This window comes from Mobula hypostoma, chromosome 2 (genome assembly GCF_963921235.1).
Source record: "Mobula hypostoma chromosome 2, sMobHyp1.1, whole genome shotgun sequence".
In the NCBI taxonomy this organism is placed as follows: Eukaryota; Metazoa; Chordata; class Chondrichthyes; order Myliobatiformes; family Myliobatidae; genus Mobula; species Mobula hypostoma.
In genome coordinates this window covers 52,781,500-52,805,166 of record NC_086098.1, presented here as the reverse complement: position 1 = coordinate 52,805,166, position 23,667 = coordinate 52,781,500, and the positions used below count along the sequence as shown (strand labels likewise).

At 38.1% G+C, this 23,667-nt stretch overlaps 1 protein-coding gene across 1 annotated transcript; it reads right to left on the bottom strand.

The window, feature by feature from the left end:
* Positions 1-385: 385 nt before the first annotated feature.
* On the bottom strand, positions 386-22,491 carry LOC134340221 (meprin A subunit alpha-like). Its single transcript, XM_063037201.1, has 14 exons — positions 22,426-22,491; positions 22,326-22,350; positions 22,175-22,228; positions 21,959-21,999; positions 21,786-21,861; positions 20,422-20,539; positions 18,630-18,805; positions 17,871-18,092; positions 17,632-17,778; positions 10,552-10,767; positions 7,496-7,979; positions 3,694-3,860; positions 1,812-1,983; positions 386-539 (listed from the first exon to the last, which is right to left on the bottom strand). The coding sequence occupies exons 1-14, from the start codon at positions 22,489-22,491 to the stop codon at positions 386-388; spliced, it is 2,118 nt and encodes a 705-aa protein (XP_062893271.1).
* Between the last annotated feature and the right edge of the window lie 1,176 nt (positions 22,492-23,667).

The window sequence follows — 23,667 nt, the reverse complement described above, 5'->3', positions numbered from 1 at the left end:
TCCTCATCTCATCTGAACTCACTTTCTATAGACCAGGACTCCCTTGCTCAACCAGCCTTGTTGTCTGCTTTAACTCTGAGGTATGTTAAAGAATAAATTCACACACAAGCTTCAGGAAATGCGACCAGGCATAATGATTTATTGTAAAAGCTCTGCAAAGCAAAGCAGTGCTTAACAGTTTGACTCAATTACTGATTACATGCTTTATTATCCATAATACAAGTAGAAAAAATAGTAATGTCTAATGTGAGGAGATGCAAATACAGCCAAATTTCATGAAATTACCATTGAACACAAAACTCATGCAAGTTCTTGCAAGACATTAAAAGATTTGTAAATTAGTGAAAATTTCAGTTTATAATCCATCTATGAGCATTATGATGATTTAATTTCGTTTTCTGGCAATTATGTTAATAATAGCAATAGTCAACACCAGCACACCTGCAATTGCACCAACCAGTACTCCCAGGACTGTGCCATGAACCTGTGCTGTCTCACAGCGATCACCAAAGTGCTGGTGTATTTGAGTTGACGCACACCTAAAACGGAACAACATTACAGAGTATGACATAACAATATCGCACAAACAACAGCCTTTATGTCCAACAGTTTAATGCTGGTGCCTACAGTATGTTCCATACAGATCCCCCCATCTAACAGCTTCCAAGTTCACTAACACATCCTTTCTACAGTCTTCATGTGCTTACCTAGGTTTCCCAGTGAGCAATAGTTCTCTACTATACCAATAATGCAAACTATGTAGAGCCGTAACAAGCATCTCTGAGAATGTGTCATCAGATAATGGCCAGGATAAGTTGTAAGGAGCAGTTTACCCAGTGGCCCTGATCTATAAGAGCAACTTCTGAAGTTACAATTAATGTTTTTGGTCATACTAATTTCATGTTCTGCATTTTGTTTGATGAAACTGGAAAGAGATATAGGGCATTAGGGAGAATGGTAGTTTAGGCTGCGAGGGCTATCCAAACAAAATGGATTGCTTAGTCCTCCCATTTCACTCTTTTCCACAGATGCGACCTGACCTGCTGTATTCCTCCAGCATGTTGTGTGTGTTGTTTGGATTTCCAACCTCTGCAGGCTTTATCCTGTTTGAATCTTGCCCATCTTCTATCAAACACAAATATAGGGAAAATTCTATTCTCGCTTGGAGCTGCACATCTCCCTAAAGATTATACTATGTTAAAGATTGTTGCATGGGACTAATGGGTCAGATAGGCAATATTTATCAATAAAGTTGACCTAATGCTAGCATGGGGAATACAACGTGGGCTTGATGATCATCAATATTCTCTTGCCCAGCAGTGTCATATATTTGTATACTTTTTTTTGCTACAACGTTTATAATCATGCCATTATTACAGGTGTACTTACAATGTTTAAAAAGGTATTCACACAGCTACATAGAAACAAAATGATGAGGAAAAAGAGACAAATGCAGGCAAATGGCATTAGCTTAGATGGGTAACTTTGTTAGTATAGACAAGTTGAGCTGTATGGACTATTTGATATCAAATAACTCTATCAACTTAGTAGGACATGTGTCCTATTGTCATGTGGTGTAGCAAATTCAAATATTGTTGAGATTGGCTTTCAACAAAAGTAATTTGCATTTCAGAAAAGGGTAGATCAGATCTTTGTAACAAATGGACATCTGTGGTTCTGGAATCAGAGAAATCAGATTTCATAGTGCAAACTGAAACAAAAGGTCACCAAAATTTTCTAAGTACACCCTGCAAAATAACTATTTTGCTCCTTCAAAGTACCCACACATGAGTTGCAGAAGCTTCACCTACCTGCAACTTGCTTTCCCATTCACAATAACACATATTCCACCATTCAGACAATAGCCAGGACTGCACTGCTCTCTGAAGGGACTTTGTAGCTGATGTTCTACTGCTCGCCGATGCCTTAATGGAGGACCCCTGGGATGAACTGGCACTTCTGTATGAATCAGTGGAGTCAGATCTTTGAAAAAAAGATTAGTTAAGTTCAGCGATTGATTTTTGCATTTTGATAATTGTTTCTTTCCTGTTTTCTTCTATAATCTCTGGGTTAATTCTCTTGGTCTTCTCTCAATCATCCAGAGCTTCTCTCCAGTGTCTTCTTCAAGCATTAAATTAGACAAGACTCTGGATACGGAAAGTATGGCATGAACCACATCCAACCATTTCTGTGCCATTATCCATTATCCATTATGCAGGTCATTCATGAGTGTGAGAATCATGATTTGAGTCTAATCCATCCCTTTCCAACCTTGGACAGGTGCAAAAACCACCTGAAGGTGTATGTGCCCCCTAGTCCATAGTTCAAAGAGTATGCTACATTGCATATGGCAATTGTTGCTGCTAATGTCACCCCAGTGGCCCTGATTCAGGAACCACATGGTTGCAAGTTTAGCACCCAATGAAATTCTCAGTGTAATTCAAAAAATCCTGGAAGTTATTGTTACCATTTACAATGAAGGGCAACAATCTGTGTTAGGTGTGAGTCTAACAATGTCTGAGAGGTAGAGAAAGGGAGGGGAACAGCACGGCCAAATAGGAAGAGTACGTTCTTAAAAAGTGGCAATGCTTCAAAATAGCACATTGCATTGAGCAATATTGAGTGGAGAGGTTGCTTTCAGGGTCATATTGAGAGTCCTGAGGTCAGGTATTGAGAGCACACAAACGTCCCGGTGTAAGTAGGGGCAGAATCACACCACCTCACAAAACCAAACTCCTCTCCCATTAGCTCACTGCTGCCCCACATGTGGAGTCTGCTGTTCTCACATTCGCTCATTCATTGCCTCAGAATCCACACCAGAGAAGAAGCTTTGAAGGGACAATCTCACAGTAGTTTGTTTAATGCATTTAATAAGTGGCTCTGTATCCATTGGAACTTAAAGGAGCAAGAGGAGACTTGATGAAACGTATAAACTCATCATGAGTGTATACATAGCATATTCTTTGCAGTGTTGGGGAACCAAAACCTGGAAGTCTTAGGTTTAAAGTGAGAGGGAAAATATTTAATAGGATCTATGGAAGCTATTTTATGTTACACAGAGCAGCATGCAATATGGAATGAGTGGCCAGAGAAAGTGTACCTGATTAAATTATCCCACCTGAGGGATAACCAGTAAACTCATCCCACTCCAGATCCATAATTTGTAGTTGTTAGGTGTGTCAGCTATTTTTTTAACTAACAGTGCATAAACCTTTGTATTTTTTGACCCCTGGTTTATTGGAGAAATAAGCTTCAATCATTTTTCTTCACCATTAAGAAGAACAGAATGTGCAGTGTACCGTACCCCTTCAGTCTTCCATAGTGTGTTTGAAAAAGCAGCATGTCAAATTACCACATATAAAAGTAGCAACTGGAGATAGACTCTCACATATTTCCCCCTCTAGTTCTTCAAACCATACACCCATCAACAATATCATTTGCTTTACAAAATTTAGCCAAGTTTCTCATTCATGTGTCCCTGCCATGAGCTCTCCTTATAACTGACTGTTATCACCTTGTTGACCAATCATATTTATTACTTGCACAAGTAACTAATTTCTCTGCAAAAATCCCTAAACAACTTCAAATCACAGTTAACAATAAAGCACAGAACTCAGCTTTCTAAACTCGACTTTCAGTCTACGATGGAAAAGTAACAACCACACCAAGAGAAAACATGAGAAGAAACTTTACCATTGAACTCAGCAAAAATAATGAGGTCATCATTTTTTAAGAAACTTCTGTCCTGGAGATCCCTGTGTAACATGAATTTTGCCCATCCCCAGGGGGAACTTCGGTAACAGTTGCAATCAACATCGTATTCTCCAGCTATTGTGGGCTTGTCCCAATAGAAGGTGTTACTTCTGTCTGTAATTAAACAGTGTCATACATATTAGGTCATTTAATGATACCTCAAATACTAAAGCAGAGTGCAGAATCATATTGGTAGGAAATATGAAGCAAATCTAACAACTTAATAGTGTAACAATCTCAAATTTAACAATTCCAGTTGAGTTTATTATCAGGTTCAGAAGGACAGTGAGATACAGATAGAATGAAAAACTCCTTGCAACATCATCACCAGTACAAAGGTTTAAATAAACACAGAATAAAAATTCCATATACGTTACAAATCTAATTAAACCATGTTTGTTAAAGCAAGACTGTAATATCAAAAAGCAAAGGTGCAATAGAAATCCATGGCAATGCAAGAAGTAATCTATGGTGTTCCATTGCTGTGATAGGGTTAGGATTGTGCAGGTATATTCAAGAGCCTGATGGTTGTAGGAAAGAAGCTGTTCCTAAACCTGTGGTGTGGGACTTCAGGCTTCTTATCATCTGCTTTGGTTTGGTTGATGTTGACCATGAGGTTGTCATAGTGGCCCCACTCAACTAGATGCTTTATCTCACTCCTGTATATTTACTCTTCGCCACAAGTGATCTGGCCAACAGTAGTTGTGCCATTGGCGAATTTATCGATGGTATTGGATCTGTGCTTAGAGATGAAGTTATAGATGTAAAGCAAATGGTGAAGGGGGCGAAGAATGCAGTCTTGAGATGTATCTGTCTTGATGATCAACAAAGAGGAGATACTCTTAGCATACTGATTGGGATCTGCTGATGAGGAAGTCAAGGATCCAGTTGCAAACGAATGCACTGAAGCCCAGATCTAGGAGCTTGCTGATCAGTTTGGGGAGGATGAAGGTGTTGAACACCAAACTGTAGTCAAACGACAGCATATTATCATGTGCATGACTGTTGTCCAGATGATCTTGCTCTAAGTGATGACCTAATGAAATAGCATCTGTTGTTGACCAGTTGTGGCAATAGGCAAACTGAAGGGAATCCCGGTCATTTCTGAGTTTAGAGCCGATTCGCGCCAGAAACAAACTCTTCAATGGATTTCACCTGGGTTTTTCATTATTAAAAAGTGTTATCTAAACTTTGGAATGAAAAATATACTGAACTATTAGGTTCTTCAATAATGGTTATTCGTGATCTACATTCAAGAACATTATTGCATCGATAGCAGTACATTTTAGTCTTCTGTCCATAAACTATTATAGAGAAATAGTAGGTGAAATTAATCAGCACAGTCTTAGAAAAAGAATATTTTAATTCAATTTGGTATTTTATCTTTTATGACATCCATGTTTACATAGTCCAGATATGGGATCCAGTCACAATAAATCTCCATATCCCTGAGCCTACTCGTGTGATCTCAATTGCAACAAATTATATTTTCATTTTAAGTGCGAAATTATAAAAAAAACAATTAAATGGTTTGATACATTTAAAATATTTAAGTAGTTTGTAATATTATAAGGAAATATTAAAACTAAAGGAATTTATCTTTCAATGCCCTTCCACTCCTTTCCCCTGGGATCTCCAACAAAATCAAAGCAATGCCAAATCCAGCAGTGAATCAGCAACATTGCAGTCCACTGCTGTCTCCTCATGGAGATCAGGAGCAGGATGAAGAAACATATTTTGGGTGTCTGATTAAAACCAAGATGTACTGAATTTTCAGTAATGTACTACCTGCAGTTCTATTCCTTGGACTTCTATCCAGACCCAGCTATTGTTGCACTTCCTGATCACTGAGAACAAATTTCCAAAATACCCTAATAACCTCGACCCCACCAATCAGTATTTCTATGCATGTCTGGATCTCCACTCTCTGCCATGATATTTTGATCATCAGGTCCCTCTAATCCCCATCCTTTTTCACTTGCCCCAATTTACTAAATGTGCCACACCAACTGTATGATCTTTAACAATATCTCCTCAAACTCAACTTTGTTTCTCTGATGATGCTGCCCCGAAATCCGCACCTTATCCAGGCACCTGTCCAATGGACCTCTGTAACTCCCAGCCACCCCTAATTAGGAAGGCTGCTCAAGACTTCACTATATAGTGAAATAACGAAGGCACGTGGCAAAGTTTAGTCTGTGGCTTTAGAGACAGAAGGAAAAGTTAAAGTTTAAAGTAAATTTATTACCAATGTACCTGAGCTGTATGCCACCATATACCAAGTTGAGATTCATTGAAAGAAAGAAAGGATGAAGTTCAAACTGTAAATAATTTTTAGAAGAGATAGCAGCGCGTCACGTGTGCGCAGCCCTCCGGTGAAAGTGATACCTTATCCATTAAATAGGGTCCGTGGACAATTCTGATTTGATAGAGACAGACGTGAAAGCACAGAGGAACACATGGAGAAATTTCTGAAACGCATGTTCACTGCTGTTGTTACTGCATGTGCTACCGGGCCGCGAGGAAACGACATGATTTGGTGACATGAGTCAGCTGCATCTTTCCTCATTCCCTGTCACGGCCACTGTTGAGCATGAACGCACGCGAGGTCATGACCCTCGCATCATCTATGTCAGTGTGGGAAGGAGATTAGCTCCTCGAGCTTGCAAATGACGGCAGGCTGAAAAGTATGTTTGACATTACACCTCTGCTGGCATTCTGGATCAAAGTCAAGGCTAAATATCCTGAGATAGCCACGAAAGCACTGAAAATGTTGCTTCCATTTCCAACATATCTCTGCAATGAATGCAACAAAAACTAAACTGCGGAATAGACTGGACATAAGGAACCCCCTTCGGGTATCGCTGTCTCCCGTCACCCCTCGATGTTGCAGGAAAACAAGCCCAGGGCTCCCACTGATTCAGCAGTATTGGTGTGTTGCAATGATTTTATATGTTCATACGGGGAAAATATGTGCTGTGTGTTTAATATCCAAACATTACTTAAAATGTTATGATACTATTGACTTATAAGTGACTTATATAACCATATAACAATTACAGCACAGAAACTGGCCACCTAGACCCTTTTAGTTTGTGCCGAAGGCTACTCTCACCTAGTCCCATCGACCTGCACTCAGCCCATAACCCTCCATTCCTTTCCTGCCCATATAGCTGTCCAATCTTTCTTCAAATGATAATATCGAACCTGCCTCTACCACTTCTACTGGAAGTTCGTAAGTCCGTTCAACACTTACTTCAAGCTCCCCTGATAATTGACTTATCACTGTATTCATGCGAGGAAAATATGCGCTGTGTGTTTAATATTAAATTCGTTAGAGAAACCCTTTTAGAAATGAAATTGAGTGTATTGGCCACTTATCACCCATATTGCGGTCGTGATTAACACCCCACCCCCACCCAATCAGAATCACCAAAAACGATTTGTGAAAAAAATCGGCACGTTCACGCATGTGCACTGGTGCCCGCGCAAGGCTTCATTGTCATTGTAGTCTTTCTCGGGGTAAACAATGCACTTGACTGCTACTCTTCTCCATTGGCAACCCTACCCCCCACCTCCGGTCGCCGGTCCGCAAGAATATTGGCAATATTAAACTGGTCTGCAGTGCAAAAACTGTTGGGGACCCCTGTTTTATACTAACTGAAAACAAGGAGAAACAGTTTGACCAAAGCTCAAGCTCTTTCTTATAGAATCCATTTCAAACAGATGCTAAAATTGTAACAGAGATATTGCATTCATTTTCTCACCGGGTAGAAGATAACTTCCATCTGTAGTGAAGCTTCGAGCAGACGACATTCTGAGTTTCACATCAGGATGCTGGTCCAGTACTGTAATGGTAACTTGTCTGTTCCCAACTGGCCATTCAAGCATATCATCATTTTCACCACTGCACAGGTGGAAAAAGATCCCTGTATAATTTTCAAAATGAGAATGAGGTCTTAAAGTTAAACCGTATCGATATCCTTCCGGGCTATAGAAACATGGACTGGTTATGGGCCAACTATAATCGTTTTGAATCTTTTCGGTGAAGTTCCTTACATGCCAGACACTATAACGACATTTGGTCTCGGTAAGTGTGACATCATCCAGGAAAATACCACCTGAAGAACCACTGGGGTTACCAATTATTCCTTCGAAAACATAACGAAACTTGGCTGTCGCATTGAATTTCACATGGGCAATGTTCCATGAATGGCTGCCATCCGCTATAGAGAAAGAAATAAATGATAAAAACATGAAATATTTGTCAAAGTTTTAACAGTCAGATTGATTTATCATACAAGGCATAGAACTTAATGTGGTTGATGAAATCTCCAGGAGTAACGGGAGTAAAGCACGTTCAGATGAAGTGAAGTGAAACAAAATGAACCAATCTGAAAATGAGTAGTTTCATGACTGGAATAACTAAACATAAAAGTATTCTTTCTAACCAGCACATCAACATATGCTCAGAGTATTATTATATTGCAATTATTTATTGAAAGTAGTGAAAAATTTGGTTTCTAGGTTACTTGGATAGTTTCTGTTATTAGATTTTAAAGCTCACCAACCCTCCAGATCAAAGGTGTCGCTATGGAATAAGGAATTGTTATGGATGCTAATTTTGCAGACATTCTCTTAGCCAATGATACTCAAGTTCCTCACACTGATCACTATCACTGATATTTCCTGCTCACACCCTGAAATGGAAATTTACATCAGTTTCACTGGCAATTTCTACTCTGTCCTAATTTACACACTGTTCAAATCAGGTTCTTCCTTTCCCTACATTAGTTTCCCCTTCTCTATTTCAGGAATAGATAGGTATTCAACATTTATGAAAAACCAACAAACCCATAACTTTCTTGGCCACACTCCCTCTCTTGCCAGTTCCTGAAAGGACAGTGCTAGCTTCCGGTTTCCTATATCTTTGTTATATCTACTTCAATAATGTTACTTCCCACACCTTTGCTTCTGATTTCCTTCATCAGTGATTATCCTTAATGAGCAGATCTTCAGCTGCATCCACCCCATTCACTGCACTTCTCCATTTGATACTCTCCTGAACCCACTCTTCGTGGAAAACACACAAAATTCTCAATGAACTCAGCAAGAGCGGCAATCTGCCTGAAGAGGAATGAAAGGTCAACATTTTGGGCTAAGACTCTTCATCAGGACTCAAGATCAGGCCTTGTGAAGGGTCTCAACCTGAAAACTTGTCTGCGCATTTCCCTCCATTCTGTTTGAGTTGCTTAACATTTCCAGCATCTAGAGAATCTCGTTTCCCCATTTAATCAGTGTCTTCACTTTCCATAATCATCAACTCCGCAATTAACACTATCACTGCCACCTATAGTGTGGCACCACCACTAAACATATGAACCCCTTAATACCCCAAAATGCTTCTTCAGGACTTGATGAGTCCTGAGGAATGGTCTCAGCCTGAAACAGCAATGCTTACACTTTTCCATAGATGCTGCCTTGCCTGCTGAGTTCATCCAGCATTTTGTGTAATAAGTGTAATGTTTCCAGTTTGGTGATGATACAAAGCTCACTAGCAATATGATCTGTCAGGACGATGTAATGAAGCTGTAAAGGGATACAGAAAAGTTGACAGATTGGATCACACATGTCAGATGGAACATATTGTGTAAATGTATGAGATCAAATGGTTTGGTAGGGAAAACAGAAAGGTAGAGTGTTTTTTTAAATGGTAAGAGATTGAAAGTTGCTGATGTTAAGGTGGGGGGTGTGGATCTGGGCATCCTAATGCATGAAACATTGAAAATTAGCGTACAGGTACAGCAAGCAACTAGGAAGGCAAACAGTGCATTGGGTTTTACTGTAGGCAGACTAGAGTAAAAGAGAGGAGGAGAGAGCATTAGCTCTGATTATATACATCATTGATGAAACTACATTTAAAATATTGTGAACAGGTCTGTGGCGAAAGTGAGTGCCAACTTGGCATTTGATGAGAGATTAAGGAGACTGGACCAAGAATTGAGAGGGCCGCCATTAGAAGTAGGGTACTTGACTGGGTAGATGTGGGATAGATATTTCCCCTGGTTGGGATATCCAGACCAAAGGTCATAATTTTAAAATAAATGCTGGCCAGACTGGATAGAAGTGAGAAGGAAATTCTTCACCTGGGTGTACTGAGTATTTGGCTCAATCCCTAAGCATATTCAAGACAGAGATTAGTAGATTCTTTGATATCGATATTAGACTTTTGGACAAATATTATGGATAGGAGAGATTTGAGTTCAAAGTAACACACTCAAAATGCTGGAGGAACTCAACAGGCCAGGCAGCATCTATGGACAAAAGTACAGTTGACATTTCAGGCCAAGACCTTTCAGCAGGACTGGAGAAAAATAGATGAGGAGTAAATTACTCCAATCTTTACTCCTGCAATCTAATCCTCACCTTCTTTTCTCCAGTCCTGATGAAGGATCTTGGCCCAAAACATCAACTGTACTTTTTTCCATAGATGCTACCCGGCCTGCTGAGATTTTCTAGCATTTTGTGTGTGTTGCTCGGATTTCTAGCATCTCAGCTTCTTCCTTGTTTACTATCAAAGAACTTATTTGTCACTATATACAATCCTGAGATACATTTTCTTGCAGGCATACTAAATAAATCTGATAAGCATAACAGAATCAATGAAAGACTGCACCAACAGGTCGTATGTAGCCCGCAGAATGTTGCCATGATTCACCTGTGCCATCTTGCAGATTTAGAGAGAAATGGACAAACAGACAAATGAAGTAGTAGGTTATCAGTCTAAAAAGATCATACCTTGTAATGTATGAATTTTAACTAGTTTTTGAACAGTTCCAGTTCCATTAGCTATTTTCATCCATATAACGAGCTTATCCATTGGACTGCCTGTCATTTTGTAGAAAAACTGAAGACACTGCTCATCCCTTCTGGGGTGAAGGATCCTGGACTCCAGAACAGCATTTTGACCTGCCTTGCCATTATTAGTATCAAGGTACATGAAGTATCCAGCATCTAGAATTTCAATAATTTGTTAGAAACTGGAGAAAGTGGAACTCTCTTTGTACATAGTAAAAAAAAGCCTCAGATTCATTCATTGTTTTACAACTATGGAACAAATTAAGATGCAGAAATTATTGGTGACAAGAGAAAGAATAATTTTAGTTTTACACATCTATATCAAATGATAGACGTCAGGATGAAGCATGTTTCAAATCAAACTTTTAATCTGAAATTAAAGAAGCAATTGAAGATAGGATAACCATTTATTTCTAATTGAATAAAACAAAACAGGATCATTGATTAAGTTGATATTTACATAACTGAGTGTAAAAATGTAGTAGATGTCTGTAGGCGATTGCTCAGCAGTTTAGGGGCTACTGATTATACAGCATTCCTAAAATAAGCTTCTGATGTGCAATTATATTTTGTTCCAGTCCTAGTTTGTCCATTGTTATGTCATTGATCATAAGTTTTTGTTTCTTCCTTCTGCCAACAATGCAATCAATCCCTTTGCATCATCCTGTATATTCCTTTCATTTTTTTCAATAGATCATTCATGCTATCGCCTGTCAGAAGTTACTTGTGTAGCTTTTCACATTTGCCAAGTTTCCTTATTAACACAGAAACATAGAAAACCTACAGCACAATACAGGCCCTGCAGCCTACAATGCTGTGCCAAACATGTCCTTACTTTAGAAATTACCTCGGATTACCAATCGCCCTCCACTTTTCTAAGCTCCATATACCTTATGTTACGTACCCCGTAACTGGGTTGCCAAACCAGCAGAAATGGATCACTCAGTTGGAGTCTGGAGTACTAGAACTAAGAAAGTTTTATTAAAGAAACAAGCAACACAGTAATCGAAAGGATAATAAATGCAACAGTTCAACAATGATAACCACACATGTGCACAGAATTAAGATAACAGCATCAATCAAGCTCTATCGTTGTCCAGGGGTAAATGACCAAATTTAAAAGTGACTCAAAGTTCAGTCCAGTTTAGTAGTTCAGTTCGCAGTAATCGTTGCCCTGGCGATGGACAACGTGGGGGAAGAGAGAGATAGAACAGGAACAACTGATCATTCAGAACGGCTTCACTCACAGACCGGCGATATGGCTCACAAGCAACTTTTGGGCGGGTCCCTGGGTGATGTCACCTGAGGTCACCGACTGTGACCCCTCCTCCAGATGCGGTCGATCCTCTGCAGTGAACCCGGCACCCAGGCAAGGGCGGACACACACCGGGTTCCCGCTGATCGTACCTTTCCACCCTGGCCGTTGTCTGATACTTCTCACCCACTCGTGAGAGGCGCACCGCTTCCAGGGTCTCGTTACCTTGGGTGGCGTGTGTGTGCTGCCTTAGCAAACCGGTCCCTTTTTAACCCCCTGCTGGGGTATCGCCTGTCCATCACTTCAAACAGTTCAAGGTTCAAAGGGGGGAGCCGCTCCAGACAGCTCTCTCTCCCCCATTCCTTCATTACACATCTCCAGACGCTGCTCCATTGTTCCTTATCTCTCCTTCCCCTGAGGGCAGGTGGCAGACCACTTGCTGATGTCACTGATGCTAACCCAGGCCAGCAAACATCTTAATTTTATGTGTATTCTCGTCACACTATCCAGGAGTCCCTTAAAATACCCTATTGTATCCGTCTCCATCACCGTCACTGGCAGCCCATTCCATGCACTCACCACTCTCTGCATAAAAATCTTATCCCTGACATATCCTCTGTACCTAGTTCCAAACACCTTAACACTGTGCCCTCTTGTGTTAGCTATTTCAGCCATGGGAAAAAGCACAACAAAACAATTCATAACTTCTCTTGGGGCACTAGATGGAGTAAGTTGCATTTTGGCTTTGCTCCGTTCATTTTTCAATCTTTCTACCACACTTTTACTATCTATTTTAAAGTGTTTATAACACTCTTATATGCTTGAACTTTGATTTTTAATCACTGGAATGGATACCAGAGGGAAAAAGGCATCAGCCGAAGGCAAGGAAGCAGGTAATGGAAATGGAAGGAGAGAAGGTGATTTTAAACAGCCTAAACAGTCTCAACTCACTTTGGAAGCTATGTCGAAGCTCCTGGATGATAAATTTGATAAAAGATTTTCTACTTTGGAAGTATTGTTAAAGGAGATTGAAGGTAGACTGGGAGCACTTAAGCGGGAGAGTGAAAAACAACAGCGGCAAATTTCTGAACTCGATGAAGCTGGTACGCAGAGATATCGTAGATTGGATTTGTTGGAAAAGAAATTAACTTCGATCACTCAAACACTGGAACAGTATAAAGTCAAGATTGTTGACATGGAAAGTAGCAGTCACAGACAGAATTTGTGAGTAATAGGACACCGTGAAGACGTTGAGAGTGGTGACCTTACTAAATTCCTTTCTCAATTTTTAATGAATGTGTTCGGCTCTGAACGTGTTCAGCTCTGATCATTTTTTTTTCTACTCCTCCTATACTTGCTCATGTTCAGCAGGCTTCAAGAGCAAAGCCTCCTAAAGAGTTGAAGCCTTGACCTGTTTACTCCGATTCCATTATCTGCATAGCAAGGAGCATTTAATTCGAATTGCCCATCGGAAAGGGGTTATTGAACACGGAGACCTCAACTTTTGTCTGGTTGAGGACTACAGTCCTGAGGTAATGCAAGAAAGAGCGCTTTTTAAACCGGTGATGTCAGAGCTCTATGAAAGAAAGTTCCAACCAGCTCTGCTATTTCCAGCTCACCTAAGGGTTGTTCTGCCTGATAAATCACGTAAATGGTTTATATCCATGGACGAAACTCATCAGTTCCTTGAGAATCAATGTTCAATCTCAGCAGTCTAATAAATTTACTGTTTCTTCATTTCTCTACTCATTTGGTTTCTAAGTTAATAACCAGTTCATTGAACTGGACTAGCAAAGTTTGAAGGATTTTACCCTTGGTTTGATAATACTCGTACTTTGTTTTGAAGTATGAATGTTTATCACGCTTTTATGTTAATGTTGCATTTTCCCCCCTTTATTATTTTATTTTATTTTTTCAATTGTTCATTTTTGAAAATAATTGAGAATCTGATTTGGTGATTGATGTTTTTTTTTCCTGAAATAGTAATAAGATTGTATTCTGTTTCACTTTCCAAGATCTCGCCTTTCAAAATGTTTTGCAAACAGCTGTTCTTTTTAACATTTATTTGGTGTTTTTTATGGCATTCTTTTCTCAATGTTTTGAGTGTGGGTTGTATTTTGCATTCTTTTCAATTTTGGAGAATTGCCTTCAAGAGAGATGGGGGTAGGGGAGTTTCTAGATAGCTTTCTGGCTGTCTATTGGCCAATTTTCGGGCTTTTGTGGATGGGAAGTGGGGCTATTTTTAGTTTAGTTTTTTTCATCTGGGCTGATCTGAAACTACAAATATGTCTGAATTGTCATAACTTCCGGTTCTCCTTTAAACCTTTTTCCATCTTCCTGATTTATGAGTTTCCAATGCATTAAAGTTAATCCTTCACATACCATATGGCTTATTCAAGTAAAATGGATAATATTATTAACTTTGTTTCATGGAACATTAATGGTTTGAATCATCTGATTAAACGGAAGTAGATTTTTAAGGTTCTTCATAGATTGAATGCTCAGATTATCTTTGCCCAGGAAACTCATGTGAGGAAGGAGGATAATTGGTGGTTTTTTAGGTCTTGGAAAGTCAAACAAATTCACTCCAACTCACAGGATAAGGTGGAAGGAGTCTCTACTTTCATAGATTCCTCAATTTCATTTGTTCACTATGAAACAAGTTCACACCTGAATGGTAGATTTTTGTTAATTACTGGTTTACTTTATAACCAAAAAGTTGTTCTGGTTAATATCTATGCATCAAATACCGACTATCCTGAATTCTTTAAGCATTTATTTGCATCTCTTCCTAATTTAAATGAATATACGTTGATAATGGGCAGAGATTTTAACTGTTGCCTGAATCCCTCAATGGACAGGTCTGCGCCCAATCAAATCCAAAGTGCGCCCACTTCCAAACAAATCCACTATTTTTGTTAATTCCTTTTTAGTTGACTCAAGAATTTTAGAAATTTGGAGGTTTTTAAATCTTAACGATAAAGAGTTCTCATTCTTTTCTCATGTGTATCATAATTACTCTAGAATTGATTACTTTTTATGCACGCTCCGTTAGTTTCGTCTGTTACTGCCTGTGAGTACGATTCAATCGCGGTCTCTGATCCTGCGGCCTTGAAGCTATCAATCAAATTAACTGATGTAACTTTCAGCGCTCAACAATGGCAGTTCAATTCTACTCTGCTTCAGCACTTAAACTTCGTTAACTTTATTAAAGAACAGATTACCTTTCTCTTTTCAACTAACTTTACGGAAGAAATTTCCAGCAGGATATTATGGAATACTTTTAAAGTATACATCAGTGGACAAATTATTTCATATTCTGCTGGATTGAAAAATGAATTAATAATGAAATACGTACATTGGTTGATTATGATTAAAGAAATTGATAAAAAATATTCTGCTGCTCCTAATCTTGAGCTTTATAAAAAGACAGTTGAAATTCATATGCAACACAGTTTATTATTAACATCCCTGACTGAAAATCAATTACTTAAGACTGAGAGTCAATTTTATATACATGGTGATAAATCAGGTAAATTACTGGCCAACCAACTGAAAGCTGCTTCGGCTAAACGTCAGATTATTAACGTTCGTAAACAGGATGGTATTTTGATGGTTGACCATGACGAAATTAATCAATCTTTTCAGGAATTCTATACCTCTTTATACCAATCAGAATTTCCTGATGATTCTACCATAATGTATGAATTTTTAAGGAAATTGAATATTCCAAAATTACCATTTAATGAATGTTTAACATTAGATGCATCCATACGGAAGAAGTAAAGAAAGCAATTTCTTCCATTAATTCTGGTAAAGCACCCGGTCTGGATGGGTATAAAGTAGAATTTTAAAAATCTCTTTCAAATCTACTTTCTCCTTGGTTATGTAGAATCTTTAAGGATGCCTTATTTGTAGGAAAATTATCACAATCCTTTCCTGACGCATCTATTTCTTGAATTCCTAAAAAAGATAAAGGCCCCACTGAATGTGTATCATATAGATCTATATCCTTGTTGAATGTGGACTCCAAAATCTTTTCCAAAATATTAGCAATTAGATTGGAAAATGTATTGCCACAAATTGTCTCTGACGACCAGACAGGATTTATTAAAAATCGTTAATTGTATATTAATGTTGGAAAGGTTAATGAACATTGTATATACTTCTTCATCTAAAACTCTAGAATGTATTATTTTGCTTGACACCGAGAAGGCGTTTGATAGAGTTGAATGGGAATATTTATTTAATATGCTTGAGAAATTTAATTTTAGCCCAAAATTCATATCTTGGATTAAATTGATATATCATACACCTTTGGCTTCTGTACTTAGTAATAATCAGAGATCCCCCTTTTTTAGGCTTTGTCGAGGTACTAGACAGGGCTGTCCTTTAAACCCTTTACTACTTGATATTGCATTGGAGTCCTTGGCAATCGCTCTTCGTGATTCACCCAATATATTTGGCATTATTCGTGGGAATGGGATGCATATGGTATCACTATATACAGATGACCTGTTACTATATCCCTAACACAGAGAAATCCATCCCTGCAGTAATATCATTCTTTGCTCAGTTTAGTAGTGTTTCTGGTTATATATTGAATCTTAATAAAGTGAGGATTTCCCATTAAATATGCAAGTTCCAATTCATAGACAATCACCATTTAGACTGGCTACTGATTATTTTACTTATTTGGGTGTTAAAATTACTCAGAAGCATAAGGATCGATTTAAAGTTAACTTTTTACACTTAATTTTTCATGTTAAACAACTGATTACTAAATGGTCCTCATTGTTCCTATCATTGATTAGTCGAATTAATGCTACTAAGATGATTATTTTACCTAAATTTCTGTATCTATTTCAGGCGGTACCAATCTTCATCTCTAAATCATTTTTTGATATTCTTGATTTTAAAATTACTTCAAATATGGCAGAATAAAAATCCTACATTAAGTCAGAAATATTTACAGAAATCAAAAAAGGATGGCGGTTTGGCATTGCCGAACCTTATTGGGCCTTATCTATTATTGGGCAATTAATATTCAATATCTAACGTTCTGGACAGAAGATTTGGATGAAATTCAATGTCCACGATGGGTGAACCTCGAGTGCGACTCTGTACAGGGGTTCTCATTGGCTTCTATTTTAGGGGCTTCGCTCCCTTTGCACTTATTAAACTGAATAAACAAATGATTAATCCAATAACTAAACAAACAATAGGAATATGATTTCTATTTCAGAAAGTTTTTGGATTGAATAAATTTACCCTATCAAGTCCTATTATATGCATTTTTTTCTCCCAATCATCCAGAACTGATCAAGCTTTTCTTTCATGGAAGACAAAGGGAAAACATGTTTTCGTGACTTATTTATGGATAATTGTCTCATGTCTTTTGAACAGTCATCTAATAAATATAATTTGCATTAATATCACATTTTTTCAGATATTTACAGATTAGAAAGTATTTAAATGTTATTTCACCTACTTTTCCGATACCACATCAAACTGAAATTACAGAAAAAATTTAGCTTTAAACCCTTATCAGAATGAGTTTAATAGCAATTGTTTAGGCCAATCTGAAATGTCACAACTGAGATTTCTTTAGTCAAGTTTATTTCAGGTTATGCAAACAACGAAGGTAAATGTTGATCAGATCCAGGTCAGCCATGATCTTTCCCCATGACAGAACAGGCGCAAGGATCGGAATGGTGGATTAGTTGATCATGGGAAATTGAAAGAACTTGATGGTTCACACTCACCTCTGCATTTTCCACTTATAGTATGATCTTCATTTCCAGGACTGCTCTTCACATGAACCCAGTTGGTAGCATCCTGTTCTCCCTGGATCATGCCACAGATGTTAAGAAACTCAAATGCACATTGGTCCAACAGTGTGAGAGTGGCATCTGAGATAAAAGTTTATGTGAAAATCAAAATTAATCAATATCCCTGAAGAGGACCATGGTCATCAAGAAAAATAATTGAAAACTGAACTTACTGCATTTATACCATTGATTTAACCTCAGCAGATCAAGAGCACTGAAGTCGAATCGCTGTCCAATAATGTCATTAAACGCTGGTATCTTTGCAGTGATGGTTGGCACATTTCTGTTTTTGTTGTAGGACAATGGTGGATAATGCATCACAGATTCATAATCATATGGAGTGTTGTGGTCAGTAATCATGTCATCGCCATACACATCAAAATCACTCTCATAACCTGAATAAAAGTACAACATTGACATTCAGCAGCAGTTAAGGGTAATTTATTTTCAAAATTAGATTAAATATCAAATTTATTTAATTAGAATTACAGATTTTATACCAATAACCAAGCAATCCTATTATTCTTTTGCAACTTAGAGGTATTAAAGTATCATTTGAAAGAAATTACAAACACCTGATGTATAAATTGAAACTGAAGGATGTCATTTGTCCCATTGGCTCCCAGTATAGTTATCCCAATAGTCCCATCTCCTCTCTATTTCCCTGATACTTATTCCCCATACACATGCTCATCATTTGTCCTTTGATTCTTTTTGCCTCCACCCTACACTCAGAAGTCATTGGAATGAGCTAATTACTTTACCAGCAAGTTTTTACCATGTGGGAGGAAGCCCATGTGTTCATGGAGAAATCATGCAAACTCTACACAGACAGCATCGCAGGACAGGGTCAAGCCCAGATCCTTTCAGATCTGTGTCAGTATGCTCAACTAAACCAATATACCTATGAGATTGTTAACTTGAAACCTTACCAGGCTGAATTTCATTCCACCAAATATTAACGTAATCATCACGGTCTGTTCTTGAGTGCTCATGGTAAAATCCTAGTGCATGCATAATTTCATGCTCAATAACAGGTTTTCTGTCACACCATGTACCAATGGACAAATCTTGGCCATTGTGGTTATTACCAACGAAAGACCAGCACCTGTTCAATGAAGACAGTATTTTGACAATTACATACAAAGAAGAAAACATATAGTTGTTTAGAATCCAGTAGATACGCTTGAAATATGGTCATTTTAGCAACGTACAGGACATATTTCCATATTTCCATGACATAGCCGAGGAGGAGTCATGTTGGTGCTAAAATGTGACTCCTTTGTGTTCATCTATGAAAACAGCTTAATTTCTACCTTTGATGTCTCTCCTTTTCCCTTTCAGGGTGGCTGGGGTTCTATAAAAGACCCTGACCTGAAGTTACACTCAGACCTCGGTTCTTTGCTGTGGTGGGAACTGCTCCCAGGAGCTCACAACCAGCCGCTTTTCGATACCTCACAGACGCGGCCCAGAAAACGAGCACGCTTTCAAGGATGTGAGGTTTTGCAGCCCTGAGGATGGAATGATTCTGAGCCAGTGCCACTGACTGAAATGTCGCAGGAAAGGATGAAGCATCAGGAACACAAATCAGCTGTCGGAAACTGTTTACTCAGCGAGTGGAGGGTGCTGATGTTTATTTTTGTAGAGATGGGTAGGGGTGGGGGAGGATAATTGCCTTGCTGCTGCTTGTGCGTGGGAAGGGAATGGAAGGGAATGGGGGGGGGGCTTTGGGGTTCTAACTTTTTAACTGCCACTCATTCTTTGGGGCTCCCTTCTGTCTTCGTGGATGTTTGCAAAGAAAAAGAATTTCAAGAATTTCAGAGGTTTCATCTCTGATAGTAAATGGAATAATTGAACAGCAATGCTGTTATTAAAATAGCATCAGATCTTTGGTGTTGTTGTGATGTCAATCATAAATAGTATGGACGCCAAGTTCATGATTAAAATAAGCTGCAGGAATATGCAAGGATTCTTTCCCGTTACCTGCAGAGAGCCACAAACTCAGCTATAGCTCAAATATTTAATTCGACTGTCAATGTACACTGCACAATATTAAAAAGACGAGCCTCCAACCATCTCCAAAGGTAGCTTGAAATGGAGTGCAGAGATCTTCTTCCTGATCCTGGTGTAGGCAAATCAAGTTACGAACCACGCTATACCTAACGTTATGTAAAAGATGAGCAGGACAGGGAGAATAAAGGGAAGGGCTGGGACATGGTGTAGGCCAGGAGAGACTGAATGTGATTAGTAGTGGTTGTGTTTCAGATGTTTCCGATTTCTCTCTCAGTCTCTCTTCTCTTTTTTTTCAACTTAAAACATAATTTCTTTCTAAAATTTCCCAGAGATTTTCTGAAGATTAATTTAGTTTTTGTCTCTACATTTAGAGAAGATTTTTAAAAGTATATTGCTGTCTCTTTTGAACAATATCAACAATATTTCTTCTTGTACATCATGCTTAATGACCAAGGCCCATCAATATATGGAGAGGGATAGGAAGAAAGATAACTCACGTATCTACCATCAATTTATCATAGAGAATTGAATACAGATTTTAGGTTTAAATAGTTGCGAAGAGAATTTCAGAGTGATCAGATGAGGACTCCTTTAATGAGAGATAGAGATGAATATGCAGAAGATAAATTTGGGAAAATTAAGAAACTTAGAATCTTTGTTGCAGTCTATATATAAAAAATAATTATAAAAACTGCATAGTTTTATACATACCCATATAACTTTTTAAAAGATATGAAAGATTTCTCTCCTTCGTATGGTTTAAAATCAATGCACGACTTTAAGCGAAACTGCTCAAACACATCCAAGATGATGCCCTTGGCATTTAACTCTGAAAATCAGAATTTAAGCAATTCATTTGAAGTATTTTTACACAATAAACCAACGCTAGGTAAATATAACAAATGAAGGAGTTTGACCATAAATCTCTTCACTTGTAATGGTCAAAATCTACTTAAAAGATGATTTAAAATGATACCCAAATACCGCTACTTCATGCTTATGAGATGATGAGAATGAATTTTGCTGGAAATTCTTAGTGTAAGTGCCACTATGTCTTTCGACTCGTGAGCATATGCTCACTGACATGTTTCTGTTGTGCTCTGTGAATGGGCTCTGCATGGAGCCGAGCCACTGAGTAGAAACTTGCTCAGAGTCCCTAGGAATCATGTTCCAGGAAACAATTAATTTGAGCAACACACACAAAAAATGCTGGTGAATGCAACAGGCCAGGCAGCTGTTATAGGAAGAGTTACAGTCAATGTTTCGGGCCTAGACCCTTCATCAGGAGTCCTGACGTCAACTGTACCTCTTCCTGTAGATGCTACCTGGCCTGCTGCATTCACCAGCATTTTGTGTGTGCGTTGCTTGAATTTCCAGCATCTGCAGGTTTCCTCGTGGTTGCAAACTATTAATTAGAGTTTTTTTTGTGCTTCTGTTAGAGAAAGAAGTAACAATATCTTAATTTGATTTTTTTATTATTGTTTACGTCTATTTTCATGTTTTCAACTATTTAAAATGTTTTGAAGAATCAACTTTGTTTTCTGTTCAAACATCATTCAGAATTCTGGCAAGATTGACCCCTCTTCTGCAAAATAATATGGAGAAATTTCAGATATGCACATTATGCATTCATCTTTTTCTGTCCCATGATTTAACTTTTGGAAAGCATATACAGTTAATGAAGCGAAATGATCATCCTCTGGGCTACAACATGTGCACTAGAAATTGCCTATCACTCTGGGTCAAAAATGATTTGGCTTTGATTTATTTTACAATGAACAACAACAGTGAATAAATTCGTTAATCAACACAAAAGTGAAAAAGTGCTCTGTTCATTTAGCAATATTTCACTTTTGAATTCTGATTGCTTATCTTCAATAAGTCCCTAAAGTTGTCAATGTAAACATTTCAAATTGCCCTGTTTGGACAAGATTGACCACTATCCTGCAAAATACCATTGAGAAATTTCAGATGTGCACATTAAACATTCATATAATATTAGATGCTTAAATCATGACATTAATAATGAGTGTGAAGACCTCCATATTATCAATAATTTATAAATAAAATTTTACCAAGACTATCTGTTAGAATGTATGGAATTGGGAATGTCCATCTCTTTGTCGGGTCTTTACGAGCATTCCGCTCTCGCTGAAACAAAGTAAGGAAATCAATATTCCATGAAAGATGACAGCATGGTACAGCAAATGAATCTATTATGAATCAACATAATGCATATCATACTTACAACTACTGCAATGTCTCCCTGAATCAAAAACCTTTGGGATTCTATCAGAAAGGTAATCGGAAAAACATATTATAAGAAATTCTACATGTTGATCAAAGATGCTGTGAGAATTTTCAATAATCCAGAGAAATTTAGAAGGATATACGAATAAATTTAAGAGACTTAACTTTCAAGATAGTAGAGAATGCATTCTTTGTTCTAAGTCTTATAAATTACCTGCATTTATTTGTGGGATATCCTCTTTTAAATTGCTAACATCCACTTCATAATCTAATTAATGAAGAATTAGAAATGAATGCATTAAACATTAAGAAAGATATTGTGTGAAAGGCTTTTAAAACAAGTAACAGAGAAAAGCAACACTTACAATTTTCAGAAGGACCCTTTCTGATCTGGAAAAAAATATTTGATTTTAAATGGTAAAAGTATAATCAAAATAATTTTCAAATGAACATAGTGCATCTTACCACCAAAGTTTCACAATATGCCAACAAAACTACTAAAGAAAAGGAATACAATGCGGATGAGTGCATTTTTGTTCCACTCAGCAAATGCATTGGCTGTCGATATGTGGACACACTAACATTCAGTTTTCACTATCTTGACTTTTATAGCATGTTTGGGACATAAATCTCCACCACAGTGAAGATGAGTGCAATAGTCCAACATCCTTTCTTCTAATAACAGCTTCATGATACAAGAATGTCACTGTATTCCTAGCCTTGCATTTTTTTGGTAAGTTATAAGGACAATTCAGAAGGATAGTGAATAATTCACTTAAACTTAATTACTATCTCTCCAAAGAAAGTCTGCTGATGCAAGCTTAAATATTGTTCATGAAGTAATACAACTAAGATACCATATCTGCTACTTAATGAAAACATATAAAATTTGGAGTTGAGATGCAGGGTTGCTATTTCTATGAACTTCAAAGTAAGTACACAGGGAGAGATAGGAATAAATTTCTTCATCCAGAAGGTATTGATTCTTTAGCATTCTATACTCCGAAGAGTACGTGTGCTCCGTGCCTGACAAGATGCAAGACGGGTGATCAGGGGCTCGGGTCAAGTGTGTAGTCAGCTCTGGGTTCAGGAGCATGAATAAATTTGTCACGGAAGCCAGGAGACAGGAATGCAGTGAATCAGGTGTAAGGGCAGAGTCAATAGTCTGGAACGTGAGCAGTCTCGTGGCCAGAGGCAGGGGTCAGGATAGTGGGTCACGTGCCTTGCTGGGACTTGGGTTCAGATGGTTAACCAGAGTGAGATGGGAACGTAATCAGACGTACTGAGAACCAGGCTAAGGATCATAGAGAGATGTGTAGCCAAACCCCATTACCTGGAACAACTTGTCACCATTAAAGTCTTCACTAATCAAAATGATCAACTAAATACAGATTCATATGCACAGTACTCTTCTCAGTAGTCACTTTATTAGGTACCTCCTCTACCTAATGAAGTTGCCACTGACTATACATTCACGGTCTCCTGTTGCTGAGGCCCATCCAGTTCTTCTGCAAGTACAGTATTTCAGGGGTCAAATTTAGCTAGGTACGGAGCACGCGTTCACTTATATTTAAGAAAAGACAAATTCTATGCCTTTACCAAGATCACATTTGTATGAATATCACTTGGTTTTGAACCACATGCAAGTTCCTAGTGCAAATGTCCACAGGTCCAGTATATAAGAGATTCCTGGAATGTTGAGAGCTG